The sequence below is a fragment of the Mauremys mutica genome, chromosome 23, assembly GCF_020497125.1.
Source record: "Mauremys mutica isolate MM-2020 ecotype Southern chromosome 23, ASM2049712v1, whole genome shotgun sequence".
Lineage (NCBI taxonomy): Eukaryota > Metazoa > Chordata > Testudines > Geoemydidae > Mauremys > Mauremys mutica.
The window spans coordinates 8,965,071-8,984,227 of record NC_059094.1 but is presented as its reverse complement, the minus strand read 5'-3'; the positions used below and the strand labels follow the sequence as shown (position 1 = coordinate 8,984,227).

Here is a 19,157-nt window from a genome sequence, read left to right as displayed (position 1 = left end):
CAAGGGGCTGCTCAGAGCCATAAAGAGCTTGCTCTCCCCAGAGCCAGTGGGTTTCCCAGCACCTATCAGCAGTGTCCACCTGCACGCCCAGACGGCAGGCAGCCAATGGCACCCGCCCTGCAGCTAGCACTTCTGTGTGCTTGTGAGGTGGAAGGTGAACGGAGACGCAGTGATAGCCCGACAGCCTTCGGTCGCCTACCCCGGGGGCATCAGTTCACTGCCAGCGCTCAGGTGTCCCTAATCCGGGAGGGGAAAACAGGGTCTTGTGTTCTGGAGCCGGCAGCAGGGGCAGGAGGGCCTCAGTGAAGGGAGACTCCCAGCCCATGCAGGGTCACTAAACCAACCACAGGATCTTCTGCACAGCCGCTGGAGCGGGCCGGCGGCCCCTTGGAGCATTGGGCAGGGGCAAGGCAGGGCAGAATCTCTGTATTCAGAGTCTCCTGCAGCCTGAGGTCTTGGCCTCGATCTGCTTTGGTAGGAAAGAGACCGGAGCGTAACTGGAGAACACAGACGTGCCGAGCCGGGCACGGTCCATGGAGTTGGTGGTTTGGGAGCGCAAAGTCATGGAGTCTGGAGTGTCACATTTTCAAACTTGGGGGCTAAGTGCTGTTTGAGGTGCCTAAATGGAGCCTCGCAACCTGAGCACGGGGCTTCTTGTGCGTACGGGTCTGTTGATGCCGCCATCAGAGGTGTGACTGCAGCCCGTGTGGACGCACCCGAGCCAGCTTTGCTCTAGCTAGTGCCAATAACAACGGCAGTGAAGCCTCAGCAGCAGGGCAGGCGCTCGGGTATGTCCCCTGGATTCTGGGTGGGTTTGGACAGCCTGTGCTGCCGTGGTTTCACTGCTGCTGCTATCGGGGCTAGCTAGATCCGAGCTAGCTCGGGTGTGTCTACACATGCTGCCCCCACCCCTCTGACTGCAGTGTAGACGGAACTTTTATCACATGGAATCCAAACGATCAGAGGCGGAGGAACCCACGGAGTCTGATCCAGACCAGTGCCAGTGGCTGGCTCTACTCCCCTCACTGTGTTCTCCAGGGCTTTGTCCTGTCTTGTCTCCAGTGATCCAGGCAATGGTGCTTCCACCACTTCCCTTCGGTGTCTATCCCACCCTGTGGGAGCTCACTAACTCTCTCTTGACACTGTCCCTAATTATCCTTTGCTTGATTTCTTCTCGTTACTCGGAGTTTTACCCTCTGCCCATTACCCTCTGCACACACACACACACACACACTCACTCACTCACACTCACTCACACACACTCTCTCTCTCTCTCTAAGTAAAAAGGCACAGTAAGAGAAGATCCGGTGGACAGTTTCATTCCAATGCCGACTCGGTTTTGTTTCTCAGACTGCCACTCCGCGATGCAGAGGTTTAATCACTTCTCAGCGTCTGCTGGCTTTTTAAAAAAAAAAATTGATTTTGAATTTTGCAAATCAGCCCATGAAATCGCGCTCTCTGTCCCTGTCTCTCGTTCTTTATAGTGTGACAAAGTGGCTGCATCGAGTCTTGGGGGATGTCTGCGCTGCATTCCCGGGGTGTGAATGCAGCTCACGGAGACATCCCCGAGCGAGCTTTCATCTAGCTAGCTCTGGTCCTGCATCCGTGAAGCTGCAGCAGCCTCGTGAGTAATTACCCAGGGTTCGGGGCAGGCAAGCCATGCTGATGTGGCTTCACTGCTCCGGAACCGGAGGTTGGGATGTCTACATGAGTTGCAATCACACTGCGTGACTGCACAATAGACAGACCCTGTGAGACTTGGTAAGAGAGTTGAACTCCCATGCAGGGGACTCGTGGGATGAGTCCCAAACGGCCAGGCCCAAGCCTGGGATGCACGGTGCTCTGCAGAAGGAACTGGAACGTGTCCCTTTCTTTACTGATTGAAATTCTCCTTCCCACCCTCGCCAGGATACGCCCCCGGAGATGGTGCATGTGGTTTCCGAGGGGGCTGGGAGCGAGTGGTGTGACACACAGTGTATCGGGCAGATCCCATGGAACAAATCCATGAACAGCCTCCAAATGAGGCGCTTTCTTAATTGGATAAGAATAGCCCCCCCCCCATATAATAATTCAGGTAAAGCCGCCAGCTGTTATAAGGAGAGAGAAACTTACAACAGAGCCCAGAGAGGGGGATGGGCATACAGGGCAGACACAAGACTGGATGCCCAGAGATTTGGGTTCTGTTCCCAGACCATGGCCCTGGGGCAGGTCATAGTGCCGCTTTGTGCCTCAGTTTCCCCACCTGTAGGGTGGGGATACGATGCTGACCTGCCTGGCAGGGAAGGGCACGCAGAAGAATCCACTAAAGTTTGGGAGCACCTAAGAATGCCTCCAACGAAAACAAAACCCAAAGCTCCCGGGGATTTGGGTTGGGCTCTGAACTTCGTGTGGCCTGGACTCAGGTTTATCATGGGCCAGGCTGGCCCCTCGGACCTGAATCTCCAAATGCATCTGACTCTGGGGACGAGCCAGGCTCACAGCCATTGCTGGTGCTGTTCTCCGGCCTCGTGCAAGTGCACTGGGCCTGAGCTGCTTGGAACCCAAGCCTGGGTCGTGAGCGTATCCCCGTCTCCCAGAGCCGGCAGGTGCTGGGAGGGCGCCTGGGGTGACCTTCTCCCCACTCAGGGCAGCGTGTGTGGGCTCTGGAGGGAGCTGCATTTGACCTATGCTGGGAAGGATCTGGGGCCTGATCCCATCCTGACACTAAATGGGGAGGGGGCAAAGGGGGTGTCTGAGGATTTCCCCTGCCCCCCTCAGCAATCCCATTATCTCTGCACCTCTGGGTGGCTGTCGCTGTCTTTGCAGTCCTGCAGGGCTTGGCAGACAAAGGGATATTTCCCCACATCCCACTGAGCCGCTGCAGTTGGCAGTGACTCTGCTGCGGCTCCGCTGGAACAAGCCCACAGCCGCGCTTGGCTCGCAAGGAATGGGCTTCGTGCCTACCGAGAAGCCAGCCAGAGCGTGCCAGCGAACGCTGCCGTCCGAAGTGCCGTGGCAGCATTCCCCGCGGCTCAGCCAGCCCTGCCTTCTTCAAAGAGTCCACACGGTTCCCAGTGAGCTTTGGCCGTTAGGGGTATTCGGGTGTGGCTGGTGGGTCCTATGTCAGTTAATTAACAGAACCCCAGACACAAACAGCCCTGGATCTTTACCTGTCTATCTGCTTAGGTGCCTGTCTGCCTCCTTACAATCCCTGTAGTTTCTGAGCACCCTGAGGCATTACAGAATCTACCCTCACAGCCCCCCTGCGGAGCAGGGATGTATCTGTTAGGATCAATAAATTACCCCCATTTTGCAGATGGGGAAACGGAGGCACAGAGCGGCGAAGCTACTTGCTTTGGCCACACAAGGAGTTTGTTGCAGAGCCGAGGACTGAGGTCCAGTTCAGATCTGCATGTCACAGCTCTGCCCTGCCTCTCTCAGGAGTCCAGACAGGGACCCCCCCAAGCCGAACCCTCGCCATGAACTCAGTCACAGGTGTGAGTCCCCATGTGGTTCCAAGCCCAGCCCAGGGCACGTCGGTGGTTTGGCTCCGGTGGGATGGCCTAGGATCATCAGGCTTTATTATAAAGCCAGCTTGGTAGTGTCCCTTTAAGTGGCGTACCTGCATGGTGGTTTGGCCGAGGTAGAGTTCCCCTCAGAGGAGTCTCGCTTGGCTAGAACAGGCCACCGAGCTCTCTGCTTGGCCATTGCTGTTCTTGGGCCGAGACTTTCTCTATTTCCTGAGCTACAGCAGAGACCGGTGCCCAGCGTTGGCTGGCAGCAGGATGCAGGGCCCTCCCTGCACGGGGTGTCAGGCAGGAGGCAGGCCAGGTGAGCGTTCGGTGATAAGGGACCGGCACTAAGGGGCTACGGCGCGGGAGTCGTTCTGCCAGGAGCTCTGCCCCCGACTGACAGCTGAGTCTCTCCCTCCTGCTCCCTGGCCCTGGTTTGCACTGTCTGTCAGTCACAGCACGTCGGGGGCACAGAGCTCTGTTAACAGGAAGGCAGGGTGGGGGCGATTTCATGTCAGAGGTTTGGCCCTGGACGATGTGTGACTGGGGATCAGAAGCACCAGCTTGGGTTACAAACATCAGGCCCCTGCTCCTGGCTGGTGAAATCTCCGTCAGACCCCAAAAGCCGTACGCCCCCTAGAAGGGGCGTGCTAGGCAAAGGGCTCCCCCCTTGCAGGATCCCCCACCCTTTGATAGTTTGCTGATAAAAGCAGCCAGTCTCTAAGAAGTCAGATTACCGGGGGTGGGGAGGGGAGCAGAGATGGGGACAGAGGACAGTTTGGGGTCACAGACCCTGTACAGCCTCTCAGCCGTTCTGTGGCAGAGCCAGGCTGTTAGTCATGGATGGAGCAGGGCTCGTTCCACTTCCCGTAGCTCTGCCAGTCAATGCCCCTCCTGGCCTGCAACAGCCGTTGTTCTAGTTCTGGGCTCCCCACGCAGCTCTGCCAATGCCTGGCTCCCTGCTATTCCAGACCTCACCCCTCACCCCCAGCTCTGCTTCCGCACTTCCCTCCTGACCTGTCCAGGAACCCCTGCTGGTCTGTGCCCGGGCTCCCGAGGGGCACATCTTGTGAGTGAGCCCCGGATCACCCTCTGCTGTTCCCAGCCGTTGTGTGCGTCCACACTGGCCTGCGTTGGCATCCTGCTAGGTCGGTGCTTTCACACACCAGGCCCGTTATTAAGGCCACGGACCCAGTGTGCTGGGTGCTGTGCAGGCAGGCACATAGAGGTTACCGTCTGAAAAGCTACAGGCCCGATCCTGGAGAGTGGGGAGCAATTCCTGGAGGTGCTGAGCATGGTCGGCTCCAGTGGCCCAGCCCCTGGCAGGATCAAGCCCCCGGGGAGATGCTGACACAAGTCCTGGTGGTGCAGTGGAGCCTGTTCCCCTGGGCCACAATCAGCCAGACCATTTGGAAAGCCACGTTCACTCTCTATTGCCAACGGGACCAAAGGTGCCGGAGCAACAACGAGCTGCCCTGCTGCCCCGGAATCTGGCTTTCCTTGGCCTGGCCTTCCCCACTTTCTGTCTCCCCCTTGTCACGTTCCAGCCGGAAGCCCCAGAGGGAGATGCAGGCTGTAGACACAAAGGCAATGCATCTGCTCTGCGGCCTGGCTCCACTACACCCTGCTTGGTATTCAAAGGGCCCTCACAGCCTTTCTCATGGATATTTTTCTCCTTGCTGCTTTATCCAGCCAGAGCTCTGTGCTTTCACTGATATCTCTCCAAGAGAAATTGGACCTCTTCTTGCCTGACGTTGGTTGTCCTCCCCCGCCCTTCCCTCGACTCAGTTGGTTTTTTCTCCTAGCGTGCCAGGCTGCGGATTCGTCTCCCATCTCCAGCTTCTGTCTCTGTTTAAGAGCAGATAAGCAGAAGGAAGAAAAAGAAATAAACGAAACGGGTGGTTTTATCCCATGAGCCCCGACCGGGCATCGCTTCCACCCTTCGACAGCAGGGTTTCTTTCCTCAGCCGCCTGGCCAGCTGTGAGCCAGGAGAGAGCATCAGAGACGTAGTCACGAACAAGAGGGAAGCGAGGAGGGCTCTGGTGCTTTGTGCCCTGTTAGCTTGTAACCTCATCCCAGCCGTGTTCAGTATCCTCTTAGGGCCTGGGCCCTGCATGCTCCTAGCAGGAAAGCTCCCAGCATCTCCCTGCATCAGATCGTTCAGCCCTACAAGCCACATACTTCTTCTGCAAGGCAGCAATTTTTGGGGGGAGGTGAGGGGTGACTAGGAGGAAATAGTAATGCATCGGTAAAAGGATGGTATCATCCCATCGGGCCACATTCTGATCTCGGTTACACCAGAGTAAATAAGGAGTTAAGTCCATTCCATGTGAAAAGAATAATTAACACTCAGACATAATGAAAACTACAGCATACAAATGTCTGGAGGGGCTATAACCCACCTGCTTCAGGGCATAAACCAACCTTGACTATCAGGGGTCAGGAAGAAACTTCTCCACTGAGCAGGCTATTCCATAATTGCCCACTAAGAAGGAGACTTCTTGCCCCTTCTTCTGAAACAGCTGGTCCTGGCCACTGTCTGAGGTGAGACGCTGGGCTACCTGGGCTGATCAGTCTGGCGATTCCTATCAAGCCGGAAGTCAGCAGCTTGACTGGGATTTCAGGTGTCTCTCCATGAGGTCTGCCCCTTTTGTGGCTCTGTTCAGCAGGAGCTCTGTCCAGGGATGTGGCGTGAGACACAGGAATTGCAGCTTGTGAGTTTCTGTGCAAGAGGCTTTCAAGGCATCTGATGAGTTTTACGTGGAGATGTTTTTTGGGAGGGGAAGTTATTATTAATGCCAAAACTTACTGAAAATTACCAACCAAAAACATCCCCCCAAAGATTTTGTTGAGCTCATCTCTCAACTAGACAATCAGCTTGTCACAAAAGGTCATGCCAATCCCTAGCTCTTACAGAGCACTCTTCATCTGCAGGGCTCAAATGCTTTACAAAAGAGGCAAGTAGCATTAGCCATGGCTGGGGAAACCAAGGCACAGAGCAATAAAGAGACTTGCCCAAGGGCACCCAGCAAGTCTGTGGCAGAGCTGAGACTAGAAGCCATGTCTCCTGAGTCCCAGTCCAGGGCTTTAGCCACTAGGCGACACTGTCTCAAAGCAACTTCTAACTCCACTCATGAGGCTGGGGATGCCACCTGCCGACTTGGCACTATAGCCGTCCTGTACCGTCGGTCGCACGGTCTGTCCAGTGCTGCAGTGCTGTCCCTTCTCTCACCATCCCTACTGATATAGCGTGTCACCATGGCCTGCCTTTGGACCTGAATCAATTCATTGGGATCCAGCTCTGGTAAGGAAGACGGCTCCTGGAACAAGCACGTTGGACGACCACTGATGTTGCACTTGTTACCTTCACCATGATCATGCTGCATGGAAGGTGCCAGTGTGTCCTAGTGAGGTTGTCAAAGGATACAGAGTAGGAGTCCCTGATACTTTTCTCTCCAGAGTCTCTTGAGCTACTGGGAGACCCCAAGCTTCTGATGCCCCTGATCATTATAAGGCCTGTTGATTTAGGCAGATGTCCAACCGGGGACTTACTAAGATGGAAAAAAGGCAGCGAAACGCTTCAAAAATAAAGTGTCGATATTTTGGGGCCAGCAAGGGAGAGTGACTGTGGAGAAGGGAGCTACGAGAGGCCTATGGAGAACCAAGGATAGCAAATCGTAGTGAAACCCCGATGACTCCAGTGGGCAGAGCGTGGGGTTACGCTGACAGGAGACAGACCAGCCAAGGATCTCTTAGAAGGACGTCCTTATGGCATCCAACCTCGTGCCCAACCAAGGAGAAGATGGAGGGATAATACTGAGCAAGAACTAAGAGCTCTTATTATGAATGACCATCAGTGGGAACAACATGCCCTTGCCAGAAAGAGGTGGGGGCAAATTGTGCAAGCAGCCAATGATCTCCATGGTCTATGAGCCAGGGAGTAAATGAAGTAAGTAAGTTGCTAAGAAGCAGGCCCAGCCCTCATGGCTTCGATCAAACCACACACGCTGACAAGGCCAGTGGCTCCCTGTTGAGCTGAAGGCATCTCAGGAGGCAGAATGTCTCGCCTTGGTGAGGTTTTACCAGCACTGCAGCTCCAGCAGGAATTTGTGCTGAGGCTCTTCTGCAGAGGAGTGTCTGCCCCTAGCGGGCTGGACCTGAAGCATTCTGGAATCAATAAAACTTACCTGGCAACTCTGTCGGCCTTTTGCTGTTCTCAGGATGCATTTCCTGTGTCTCAAAGCACATCCTTGCACTGAACTTCCTGCCAAAAAGCCTGTACTAGGGAAATGAAAATTGTTGCAGCCTGCTCTTGGTTAGGACATGCCAAGCATGCAATGCCTCTACCACCCCTCGCGTCCACACACATTGTAAACTCAGGATGAGGGCTGTAGCTAAGGTCTGGTGGAAAGGGGGAAGGCCAGGAGTCTCCCCGCAGGATGCTGCAGCTTGCTGACTGTTTGGTCCAGCAAATCGGCATCACCTGCATCCTGGCCCAGGATTCTGGGAAGAGAGATGCTTCCCTAACTGGTCGAGAGGTGCACCTCAGCCAGAGAGAGAAGCCTTGGAAATAGCCACCAGCCGCATGGATTTCACTGTGGCGTTGGCTGAGTGCATTTACTCTGGAAGCTAAGTAGGGTGAGGTTCCCTCCCAGGGGGGAGGCAGGGGCTTTCCAGGACACCTGCCGCCGGGGGCATTCAGAGAGCAGCTACTGCTCCCCCAATTGTTTGCTGGAGTGCCGTGCTCTGAATGGCTCCCTTTCACTGAAAGGGGCTGGAGGCACAGCTAGCTGGAGGGATCAGTAAAAAGCAGACCTGTCATGCCGGAGAATGAAGGGGACCAATTAAACTCCTTCCCCTCCCAGGATTCTGAAACAGCAATTTAAGGCAAGTATGTTAACAGCCAGGAGGAAAAGACCATGGGCCAAAACCTCAGCTGATGTAAACCCACAGAGCTCCATTGACTTAAAAGGAGCTATGCTGATTTACACCAGCTGAGGATCTAGACCCATATTTTCCATCAAAGTCTTGTTCTTATTAGCCGCTAAGGGTCAGAGCTCAACGACACCAGTGTAAATCTGGAGTAACCTCATTGACTTCAGTGGGGTTACTCTGGATTTCGTCAGCGTAATGGAGATCAGAATCTGGCCCTTGGGAACGGGTTCTTGAGGCTCTGAGCAGAATTTTAAACTCTCCCTCTGACACTTGCCAGCCAAGCAAGTACCCCGGAAAGTGGAGCAGGGCAGAGTATTTAACAGGGGGAACTGGAAAACTGATTTGCTTCTACACCTCGAAATCAGCCCTGCTGAGTTAAAGATGGATCTGAGCCACAGACTTCAGATCCCGGCCTGACTGCTTGAAATTCAAAGCTGTTTGGATGCTAGAGCTGGTCCAAAAAATGCCTGCAGAACGGTTTGCCTCAGGGAAATGCTGATTCCACAGGAACGTGTTGAATCAGTCAAATTTTTCAGCAGGCTGGCCAGCTCCCTGGCTTAGCTTGTTGGCTCTCTGGCTGCTTGTGTGGTGGGCAGGTGAGCTCCCTGGTTCCCCAGATCCCTGAGTGGCCGGCTCCCTTGTTCCCTGGCTGCCCTGCGTTTTTTGAAAAATTCTGTTCTGATTCTTCCCATTTCCCCACTCCCCTCCAAAGATTCCATTTTGCAGGAAATTTTGCAGTTCTGGCGTTTCCTTTCGATTCCGAAGGAATTATGTTTCAACGTTGCACATTTTTCCACGGAACAGAAAATCTGGTTCCCGTGCAGCTGTAGCCAGGTCTGGGGTTAGGCTGAACTCTGCGGCACAGGTGATCTCCAGAGGATTTTAGAGCACACGCTGTCATTGCTAATAGGGGTCATCGGGGTTGGCTGGGTTCTCTGCACTGGGCGTCTTTCCACCCCTTGGATTTCTCTAACATTTTATCTGAGTCCCATCAGCACTCGCCAATGATCAGCGTTGCAGATAACCACTGGTTTGATTTTGATCATCTGTAGTTTTAATTGCCTCCCCTTGTCGTTTATGTTAATGATTGTCATGTATCGGGGTGCCGTGGCACATGCGGGGTAATCAGGTTTGTAGTTGCACTGTAACCATTTGGTCATTGTCACTCTGCCCTGGGCTGCCTTCTCTAACAGCATGGCTTGGTGAAAAATACCTAGCTCGTTTGTTGTCTGTAGTAAATATTTTGGTGACTGAGTGTGGAAGGAAAGGCCATTTGTGATGCACTTTAATCATCATTAAAAATAGCCGAGATTTCCCTGTGCTCCAATGGGAAGCGAGCAGGATGCTCCATTAATAATTCTTATGACTAAAGGTGCACACAACCTCTCAGCTGTTTTCTTGGATCTCCCGGGGGGTGGGGGGCGGGGGGCGGTCTCTACTGGCCAGAAAGAGCCAGGCCTGTTGCTACACTCCTAACGGAGCCGAAAGAGGGAGCAGAAGGCTGGAGAACAGGCATCATGGTGAGAGAGAAATAGTTTTAAAAAGTTATATAAGCAGGCTTATAAAGTGTGTGCTTGCGCATGTACTGCCGCCACTCCTGCAATAGAACAGGAGTGTGTGTGCGCGCGCTGCTCTTTATAGCAGAGCTCTGTGTCTGTCCTGCACCCCACTCCTAGAACGCAACAGGTGTGGAGACACGGGTGTGTTGGGGGAGATGGAGAATCATCCACCAAAGAAGGAAAAAGCCAGTGCAATTGGACAGGTCCTTTTTGAGACAGGAACTGGTGAGAAACGGCTCCCCTGGGGGCGAGTGGATTTCCAAAAGAACCCGTTCTCGCTGCCCTGTTACAAGTCGGTTCCCAGGAGAACAAGATAAGAAGAGCATGCCCATGACCCTTTGAACATGCCTGGTCTCATTGGGTGGGGTGAGGGATGAAGGGGTGTGTGTGTGGTGGGGGCCTTCACATTATTGTCTTGAATAGAATGGTTTATTCTAAGGTGATTCTTGCGTATCCTCAGGCCAGCTGTGAGCATGCAGATGTGTTGCCTTTCATTTCCAGCCACTCGCTTCCTTTCTGTCGTCCCCACTCCCCTCTCTCCTGCCTTCCCTGCCTCAGCACCCATCCACTGCATGGTGAATGGAGCAATCTTTGGCCTGTTGTCATCTGAGATTCCAAATAAACCTCCCCCTTCATTACTCTGGAGAAAAGCTGCTTATGCAATTTCTGCTGTTCTCTTTGTTTGCACGCTTGCCAGGAGGAACTACTATTCCTATTCCTATTACCCGTAAGTAATTGTCATTCTCTCTCGCTCGCTCTGCCACTCTCTGCTCCGGCAAGTTTCTTTCTCTGTCAAGTAAATTTTAAGTGCCTCTTTGGCTTGTTAAAAAATGCTTCCGAAGTATTCACGGGCTTCCAGATGGCACGGAAAACAGGCAGGGACCCATTTCCAAAAGAGCTCAGCGTTATGGGAACACAGGAACCATCAACCCCAGGTCCAGCTGTTGCATTATCCTCTCTGAGGGTATGTCTGCATCACATGCTTCTTTTGGGTGCGTGCGGCGTACACACCCTAGTGGGGGAGTCTAGATGGGGAGGCTTAGGTGAGTGGACATGCCTGAAAGCTGTTTGCTGGAAAACATTCCCTACGTGGTTCTCTGCTCACCCAAGCTTCTGGTCTGTTTTTAGCGGTGTCCCACAGCCGGAGCCTTCCCCTGCTGCAAGAAAAGACTGCGGGGAAAGGCTCTGGCAGGAGGAGGCAGCGGTGAAAGTCTATGCCACTTCCCTCGCTGCCTCCCCTCTGCCAGAGCCTTTCACCGACACTGTAGCTACACGGCAGGCACAGCAGGTGTGGATGCAGCTTAATGTCTCTGATGTCAGCGATTGGCTTAAACCCTCAAGCCCAAGGTTTACGATCCCTTCTAAAATTGGTAACCCTTTAGGTGCTGGACTCTTTTGAAAGTCTGCTCCCCCTGTGGGTGCTGAGCCCCTGAAAATCAGCCCAGTGGGCGCTGCGGGGTACTGAGCACTCCTGGAAATCTGGCTCTGCCTAAATGAGAGCTGGGCTTTTTGGAAAGGCTGGCCTCCATTGTGGGTGCTGAGCACGTGAAAACCTGCTGCTGAGCTCTTGTGAAAATCTGGCATGGAGGGCCTCCTTCATCTCCGAATCCAGTGCAGTTTCACCCGAGATAAATGGGACCCCCTGATGTTTTCTGTTTTGGCCTTGGCTTTATCTGACATACTGTGACGGCATCTCAAAGGCATGTTACATGGGGGGTGGGTCGTGTTACATTGTAATTGCTTCATGGGTGGAGGGAGTGGTGATCCAATTACATGGTAATTACTGCTGGGGGTGAGAGGAGATGGATGTGTTACATTGTAACTACTGCAGGGGGGAGTCGTGTGCTAGTGCAAAAGCCTCTGATGGTGTAACTGAAAAGCTGGTTCTCGTGTAATTTCAACCCTTCCAGGGGGTTGGACTAGATACCTCCTGAGATCCCTTCCAACCCTGAAATTCTATGATTCTATGAATTTCATTGGGAGCCCAGTCGATACTCCAGCGAGATGCTGTATCACAAGCGTTCCTTGTGTGCCTCTCCTTCCTGGGAGGAAGTTTCTTGCTGGCAGAGCTCAGTGGCCAGGGGAAGCTGCAGCTGGCATTATTGTCCTTCTACAGCTGCTGTTGTGGGGGATCTTTGCAGACTGGATTCAGAGGCTAAAGTAGCCTAAAATCCAGTTACATCAGCCAGCAACTCCCCACCAATGGCCTGTCAGGCTCAGCCCCAGGTTTGCTAGAATTGGAGGGGAGCCCAGACTGCAACATTTAAACACGGATCTGGATTTTGGACCATCTAAGGTTTGAGGAGGGTCCGATCTGGAGTTTTGCCAGGTACAAAGTCTAGATCTAACTCTGGGACTGGATTCCAACCCCCCCCCCCCCCCGGTGCATCCCCCAAATGTTTGGTGCAGACAAGAGCTGGTCAAAAAACGTTGCTTTTTTAAACCAAAATTTGGCTTTTTAAAACACAAAATGTTAGCAAAAAGCTGTATATATTTTTTAAAGTTCTGTTTTTTCTGCAAAACTCAAAATTTTGAATTGTCAGGTTCCCGCCCCCCAGTGAATGTATGGAATCAGTGGCACCTCGGGCCCTGAGCTTGCGAAGACTTGTACACCTCCTTAACTTTACCACCGGGTGGGAGTACTCTGGGTGGAAATCAATGGAGCTGCTCTCAGCAGTAAAGTTCAGCATGCATGTAAAGGTGGCAGATCAGGGCTTAAGTTCTGTATTTCATTTTATCTATTTGCCTTTTTCCTTTCCCGTGCTGTAACTTCCCCCGACTGCCTCAACGTGGGAAAAGTGACAGCGGCAAAAGAAAAATGAAAACGGGGGTGGGAACCCTCCAACGCGTACATCACTCAGGGGCAAAAGGGGAAATGGGGGTGGGGAGAGGAAAAAATAATTTTTTTTCCCCCAAAAAATATTTCTTAAAAAACACGGCAAACCTGAGCTCGTGCTCCGTTTTGAACCTTGCAAACCAGGAACAATTGAAGCACTTTCTCCCAATGTTGACACCATTTTTCAACCTCTCCTCTTGTTAGCCTCCCAAGGCTCTGAAGGCCCCCCCCTCCAGCCCCCCAATGTTTATTCTGTATCAAGCTAGATGGGCCAGAGCGGCAGAGTCTGCAGGCTGGATTGCCCCAGTGTGTAATGTGTGCCGCAGAATGAGAGGGATGGAGAATAACTCCTCTTGCCGTCGAACGACAGTAATAGCGAGTGTGGCTTAGCACAACGCCAGGTGTGAGCGCCCGGAGTCGTCCAGAAGGCCTCTCTGCCCATTGCATTCCTGTTCCGCTGGCCACGCATTCCCAATAATAAATATCACTACAGGCAAGCCAAGGCCTAGAGAATTATGAGCAGGAACTTACCGGACAAGGGCGGGGGGAAGCCTTCGCACAGGGCAGATGTTCTGCTTCCTGCCCCCTCCCCGGGCAGTTGGAAGTGGGGAGGGGGCAGCTTTCACCAGCAGCAGCTTGTGCTCCTGGGAAGGGGCTAATGGCAGTAATTGCCTGCAGGGGGGTGTGTGAGCTGGTCCCCAGCACAAGCTGTCCTGGAGCTTTGCTGGGGGCAGGGGGCGGGAGTCACTCACAGGAGCAAGGATGGGAGCGTGACCTGGGCAGGGAGGCATGTTCTGTGGGGAATGAGCTGCATTGGGAGGGTACTTGCGATGCCTCCATGTCGCTCAGAGATTAGCACAATCCGGGGCGGTGGCTTGTGCTGCCCTGTGCCGACTCTCTTCTGTGCATCACCGGACACCTGGCAAATGTACAGAAAACAGACCTCTGATTGTACTGGGCGGTGGCTGAGCCTGGCTCCTTGGGGTCTCAGGGTGTCCCCTGCAACAACCAGGTCAGTGGGTCTGTCCCCACTGCCTTGACTGACGTTCTACCCCTCTGTGCTGGGGTGGTTAACACAGCGTGGGACCCAGGGCAGGCAGGGAATTGTGGCTTGGAAGCAGCACTGTTTGCCGGCCTGTCGTTTCATGGTAGAGAGCTTCTCCCCTACCCGCTCTGAGAGCTGCAATCCAGGGAGCGCTGGGGAGTCGAGGAGAGGGGGGATGAGTGGGACACCAGCCTGTCGCTTAGGCCTGTGTCTTCCTTCCGCTTGGACTGCGGGGAGCAAAACGCAGCTCGCGATTTACAGGTGCCTGTGTGAGAGGAATGGTGCTAGCTAACGACGGCACTGGTCCAAGCCCTGAGAAATGTGCCTGGGGCATAATCCTGCCCAGCTGTGTGAGTTCCGAGGCCCCTTTCCATTTCTAACTCCAGGGATTCCTTGATTTTTATGATCTGTATTTCCGTAGAGCCTGGGAGCCCTAGTCATGGACCAGGATCCCATTGTGCTAGGTGCTGTACAAACACCAAACAACAAGCCTGCCCCAAAGAGCTTGCAAGTATCAGACAAGAGCTAACAGATGGAGACAGACGGACAGGGTGCGCGTGTGACAGTATTGGTCAGCTCAACAAGTCGACACTCCCACAGCCTCTGGGCAGGCTGCCACGGCGGGAGGAGAGGAGCCGAAACTACTGTGGGTTTCACCAGCAATTCAGGCCCAAGATTTCAAAAGCGCCCACGCCTTTTAGGAGCCTCAGTTTTGGGGAACCCAACTTGTCGCACGCAGGGCCTGATTTGCAGGCGGGCTAAGCTGAAGTCCAGGGGGATCGACACACGCTTGAGCATCTGTGAAAATCAGCCCTGGGGTGGCGCCAGCTGGGCCCCCGATGTGAAGGCCACTGAAATAGGCATTGAGGTCAAGATTTAAAGTGAGGCTCAGGTGTTCTGATGTAGGCACCCAAATCAGTGGGCTGAATTTCAGAAGTGCAGAGCGGCCAGGAGACTCCCCTGGGTTACATTTTGCACTGAGGCTCCTAAGTCACTTAAGTGCTTCAGAAAATGTCACCTTTTAATGGGCGCTGCTGAGCGCTCAGACCTGGATCCTCCAGGGACTTAGGCTCCTTACCATCCATGATGGAATTTAGGAGCCCACGTGCCTTTGGGGATCTGAGCCTCTGGGCTTTGAGGGGTTTCGGTGCCTGGCTGGATCCGAGGCTGAACACCATTGTCCGATTACCGTTCGTTTGTTTGCGAACCGGCTAAGCAGATAGGCCTGGAGAGTCACAAGTGCCTGGAGATCCTGGGCACCAACCTGGGACACTGTAATGGGGCCTGGTTTTCACAGGGCCGGTGCTCAGCACTTGCTGCACACGTCTACACGGCGAAGGAAAACCTTTGGCACTGAGTCGCAGAGCCTGGCTCAGTTGGCTCAGGCTTGCAGGGCTCGGGCTGCTGGGCTAAAAATGGCAGCGTAGCTGTTCCTGCTCGGGCTGGAGCCTGGACTCAGACACCCGCCGCCCTCCCCAGGTTTCACCAGCCCTGCGGTGTTGAGCCCCGCAGCCCGAGACAGGTGCAAACCAGGCTCATGGTTTTTAAATCAGAGCCTGTGCCTGGAAATAACCGTGTGGCTGAGCATTTCCCCCTTTGTAACCCTCCTATAGGAAACCTGTCAACATGACCAAAGCTACTATTAACTACCGCCACGAGAAGACCCACATGATGAGCGCCATCGACCGGAGCTTCACAGACCAGAGCACCCTGCAGGAGGACGAGAGGCTGGGCCTGTCCTTCATGGATGCACACAACTGCAGCAACAGGGGTAAGGACTAGGCAAGGAGGTGCCCAGAGGCTATGGCGATGGGCGTGGTATAATATCCTGTATAGAATGGAAGGGTTGGTTCTCCCATTGATTGTCAGTCATGACCCCATTCTCATCTGCCTGTGCAGGGCTCCTCCACCGAACGCAGCTTATCATCATTCGTTACAGTAGCCCCAACAGGCCACAATTGAGATCCGGGCCTCACTGCACTAGGCGCTGTACGCGCGCAGTGAGAGGCAAGCCCTGCTGTGAGGCGCTTACAATCTGAATAGGCCAAATGAAGAGTGGGAGGGAAAACAGCTGGGAAGTGTCCAAGGTCCCACAGCAGATCAGTGGCAGAGCCAGGAAGAGAATCCAGGTCTGCTGAGTGCCCTAATTCCCGGACAGTGCTGCCTCTCGGCGTCTTTCATGCTGCCAGATTGGGAGTCAGATTTCTCCTAATGAGGCTCTTCCCCAAAACCATCAGTTCAAGGAGTCAGCATGGGCTACAATTGCTGTCATGCCATCTTCAGCCACCAGGACTGCATAGATTGAACAGCCTGCCAGGGCTCTGGTGCCAGGCACCAGTGACTGCCCATGCGAATAGATCAGCCCGACTCCAGGATCCTCCTGCACTCTTGACTCATTTTTTAACCTGGCACTGGAAAGCACGTGTCTGCCTGTGGATACCTGCCCCGCTTTCAGTCTGTGCAAACAATACTGCAGGTCCTCGCACACTGAAAGGGTTCCTGGCCCTCTCTATATCCCCAGGGGCAGCGATCTCATCAAAGCCACCTCACGCGTGTGTGCAGAGCCGTGTCTATAATAGGCCAAACTCCCTCAAGATGCAACTCCACTGGAAAAAGCGGGTGGGTGGGGTTTGAGCTCCAAAATTCAGATCTGTCTCTCAGACTCTCCCCCCATCCCCGGATGCAGACTGGAATTCTGAGAAACCCTGGCCTAAGCCTGGGTGGGTTTGGATCCAGGCTTTTAACGTATGCCGAGCTTGGAGTATATCACGGACAGCTTTCTGTTGTTCTGTATAGGCGTGGGTCTTGCAGGGCGAAAAGTACACCATGATAGAGGGAGACTGATCATTTCACACCCGCTGGCGTATGCAGTTCTAGGCTGATTTAGTTGTAAAATAATTTGTTCTATGCCCTACTTGCAACCATATGCTAATAACATCTGTTACTATAACTTCAAGATGCTGCTTGCTCCCATCCTCTCTGTGCAAGAGACAGGATTAATATGGTTCCCAGCATTGTCTCACAGATAATAGAAGCCCAGAGGGCAACCTTTTCCTCCTTTGATATATCTGGATAGGTGTATTATTTTTGAGCTACTGCCCTATTGTGGCTTCTTGAAATGCTCTTAACGAGACTGGTTCGTATGAGCATTTTCTCCTCCAAGCATCTGAGAGCCTGCAGCCCAGACTCACCGCTGACTTACACATGCCGGAGTCAATGGGGCTGCATCTGCTTCAGCCAGAAGTGGATTTAGGTTCATTTCTGGGTGGCTGTGCATGAGGAAGAGGCTTCTGTGATGTTAGACCCGGGGCCTGATTCTGCTCCTGCTTACGCTGCTGTAGCTCCGGGACCACTGTGGAGTTGCTTTGAGTTGATGCTGGCGAATGGGAGAGCAGAATCTGGACTGTAGCATCAGAGACCACAAACTGGTGCTCGTTGCAGCGTTTGAAGGGAATGCTGACGTAGAGACTTGAACTGGTCCCGATATCAGGGAGTGGGACCACACCTGTGCCTCCTTAGGGAGCGCTGGGGAGGAACGCAGGCAGTCTTCCTGCTGATGAGGATGCCTCCCCATCCCTCCACTCGACAGAGAGCGGGTATGGGGCAGACAGACGCCAGCTGAGCCGGAGTCCGACTTTTCCCCCTAACTGAAGAAAATAGCCCCATCCCAAATCTCTAAACACCAGTGTCGAAAACACACCTGGCACCCGGCTGAGCTGCCTGCGGGTGACAAGCGCTGGGCACAGCCTGACGTTCTCAGTCAACCTTCCCCAGTAAAACAGACCCCAGAGTCCCAGCGCAGGCACCAGGCTCGGCATGCTTTCTCCACCTTTTCCTTCCTGGAAAATAAAATGAGGGGAGCATTCTAGTGATTAGATGCTGGGCTAGGAGTCAGGACTCCTGGGTTCAGGTCCCAGCTCTGTCCCTGACCCCTCCGTGCCTCAGTTTTCCCATTTGCCAATTGAGTAAATAATAGTTCCCGCTGTCACAGGGTGATGTGAGAGCACAGCTACTGAATGGCCGTAAGGGTCCTTGGCTGAAAGGAGCTACTGTGCATAATTGCAAATTATTATCATCATTAATTTTAATTGTGTTCAATGTCCTACAAATCATCATAAACTCCAGTTCATATCACCCATGTTTCATCCCTCCCCCGCATCGCCGTATTCCATTCACAGTCGCTCTCCTGTCAGCGTAATGACATGTTTGAGGTCCATTCAATAGGTGTCATTTCACTTCACGAAGGCTGAGACAATCATTTACCCGGGGACTCAGACATTTACTGAAAGCGTCTGATTTTCTTTGCACGCTGCCTGCACTATTTCATGTATGGGGTTTCCTGCATTCTGTTAACATATCAGCCCTCCGTTAACTTTTCCTAACCCCTGTGATGCAGACACTAGAAATTGCAAAGCATGGATGGGGGATTTGTCATTTTCTAGCAGATGCAAGGAACCCCTGGACCTTATGAATGAACTAGAAAGGATTGTTTAGACCCGTTAGGGTTACCACACCCAGAAGTCAATCTTACAGAGAAGATACAGTCTCCATCCCTTTCAGTCTTTGAGAGAAGACTGGATATCTTTCTGAGACATCGGAAAGGTGCGGGCTTCAGAGAGAAGTGACTGGGGCCTGCTTTTTTGCCTGTGTTTTGCAGGAGGTCTGACTAGAACAAGGGTTGGCAACCTCTGGCATGTGGCTCGCCAGGGTAAGCACCGTGGCAGTTGTTTACCTGCCGCATCGGCAGGTTCAGCCGACCGCAGGTCCCACTGGCCGCGGTTTGCTGTCCCAGGCTAATGGAGGCGGTGGGAAGCGGCGTGGGAAAGGGATATGCTGGCCGTGGCTTCCTGCCATCCCCACTGGCCTGGGCCAGCGAACCGCGGCCAGTGGGACCCGTGATCAGCCGAACCTGCCGACGCGGCAGGTAAACAAACTGGCCCGGCCCGCCAGGGTGCTTACCCTGGCGAGCGCATGCCAGAGGTTGCCAACCCCTGGACTAGAAGTTGGTACCGATGTTTTCTGGCCTTAAAGTCTTGGAATCACTCCAGAACGGACAGAGCACAGTTTGACCTCATCAAAGCAGTTGTTTATTAACATGCGTATTCCTCCCCCACCCCTCTGCTTTAATTAAGCCGTATTGAAGTATTACGGTGCTAGTTTTAACACCTTCCCGTGCCTCGCCCCGCTGCACTGGCGCTCGTGCTGTGCCCTTCCAAAGGGTAGCGACAGCTGCTCCTCCAGGGGGCGCTGCCGCAGAACCCCAACGGAGAGTCCGATGTGGCAAGAGCGC

At 53.6% G+C, this 19,157-nt stretch overlaps 1 protein-coding gene across 2 annotated transcripts in view; it reads left to right on the top strand.

Moving 5' to 3' along the window:
* Positions 1 to 19,157, top strand: part of PTPRU (protein tyrosine phosphatase receptor type U) — a 277,217-nt gene that overhangs the window by 203,141 nt on the left and 54,919 nt on the right. For both annotated transcript variants that reach the window (XM_044998066.1, XM_044998067.1), the window contains exon 15: positions 15,481 to 15,638. In XM_044998066.1, the coding sequence (XP_044854001.1) occupies positions 15,481 to 15,638 (158 nt within the window). The remainder of the gene's footprint in view (positions 1 to 15,480; positions 15,639 to 19,157) is intronic.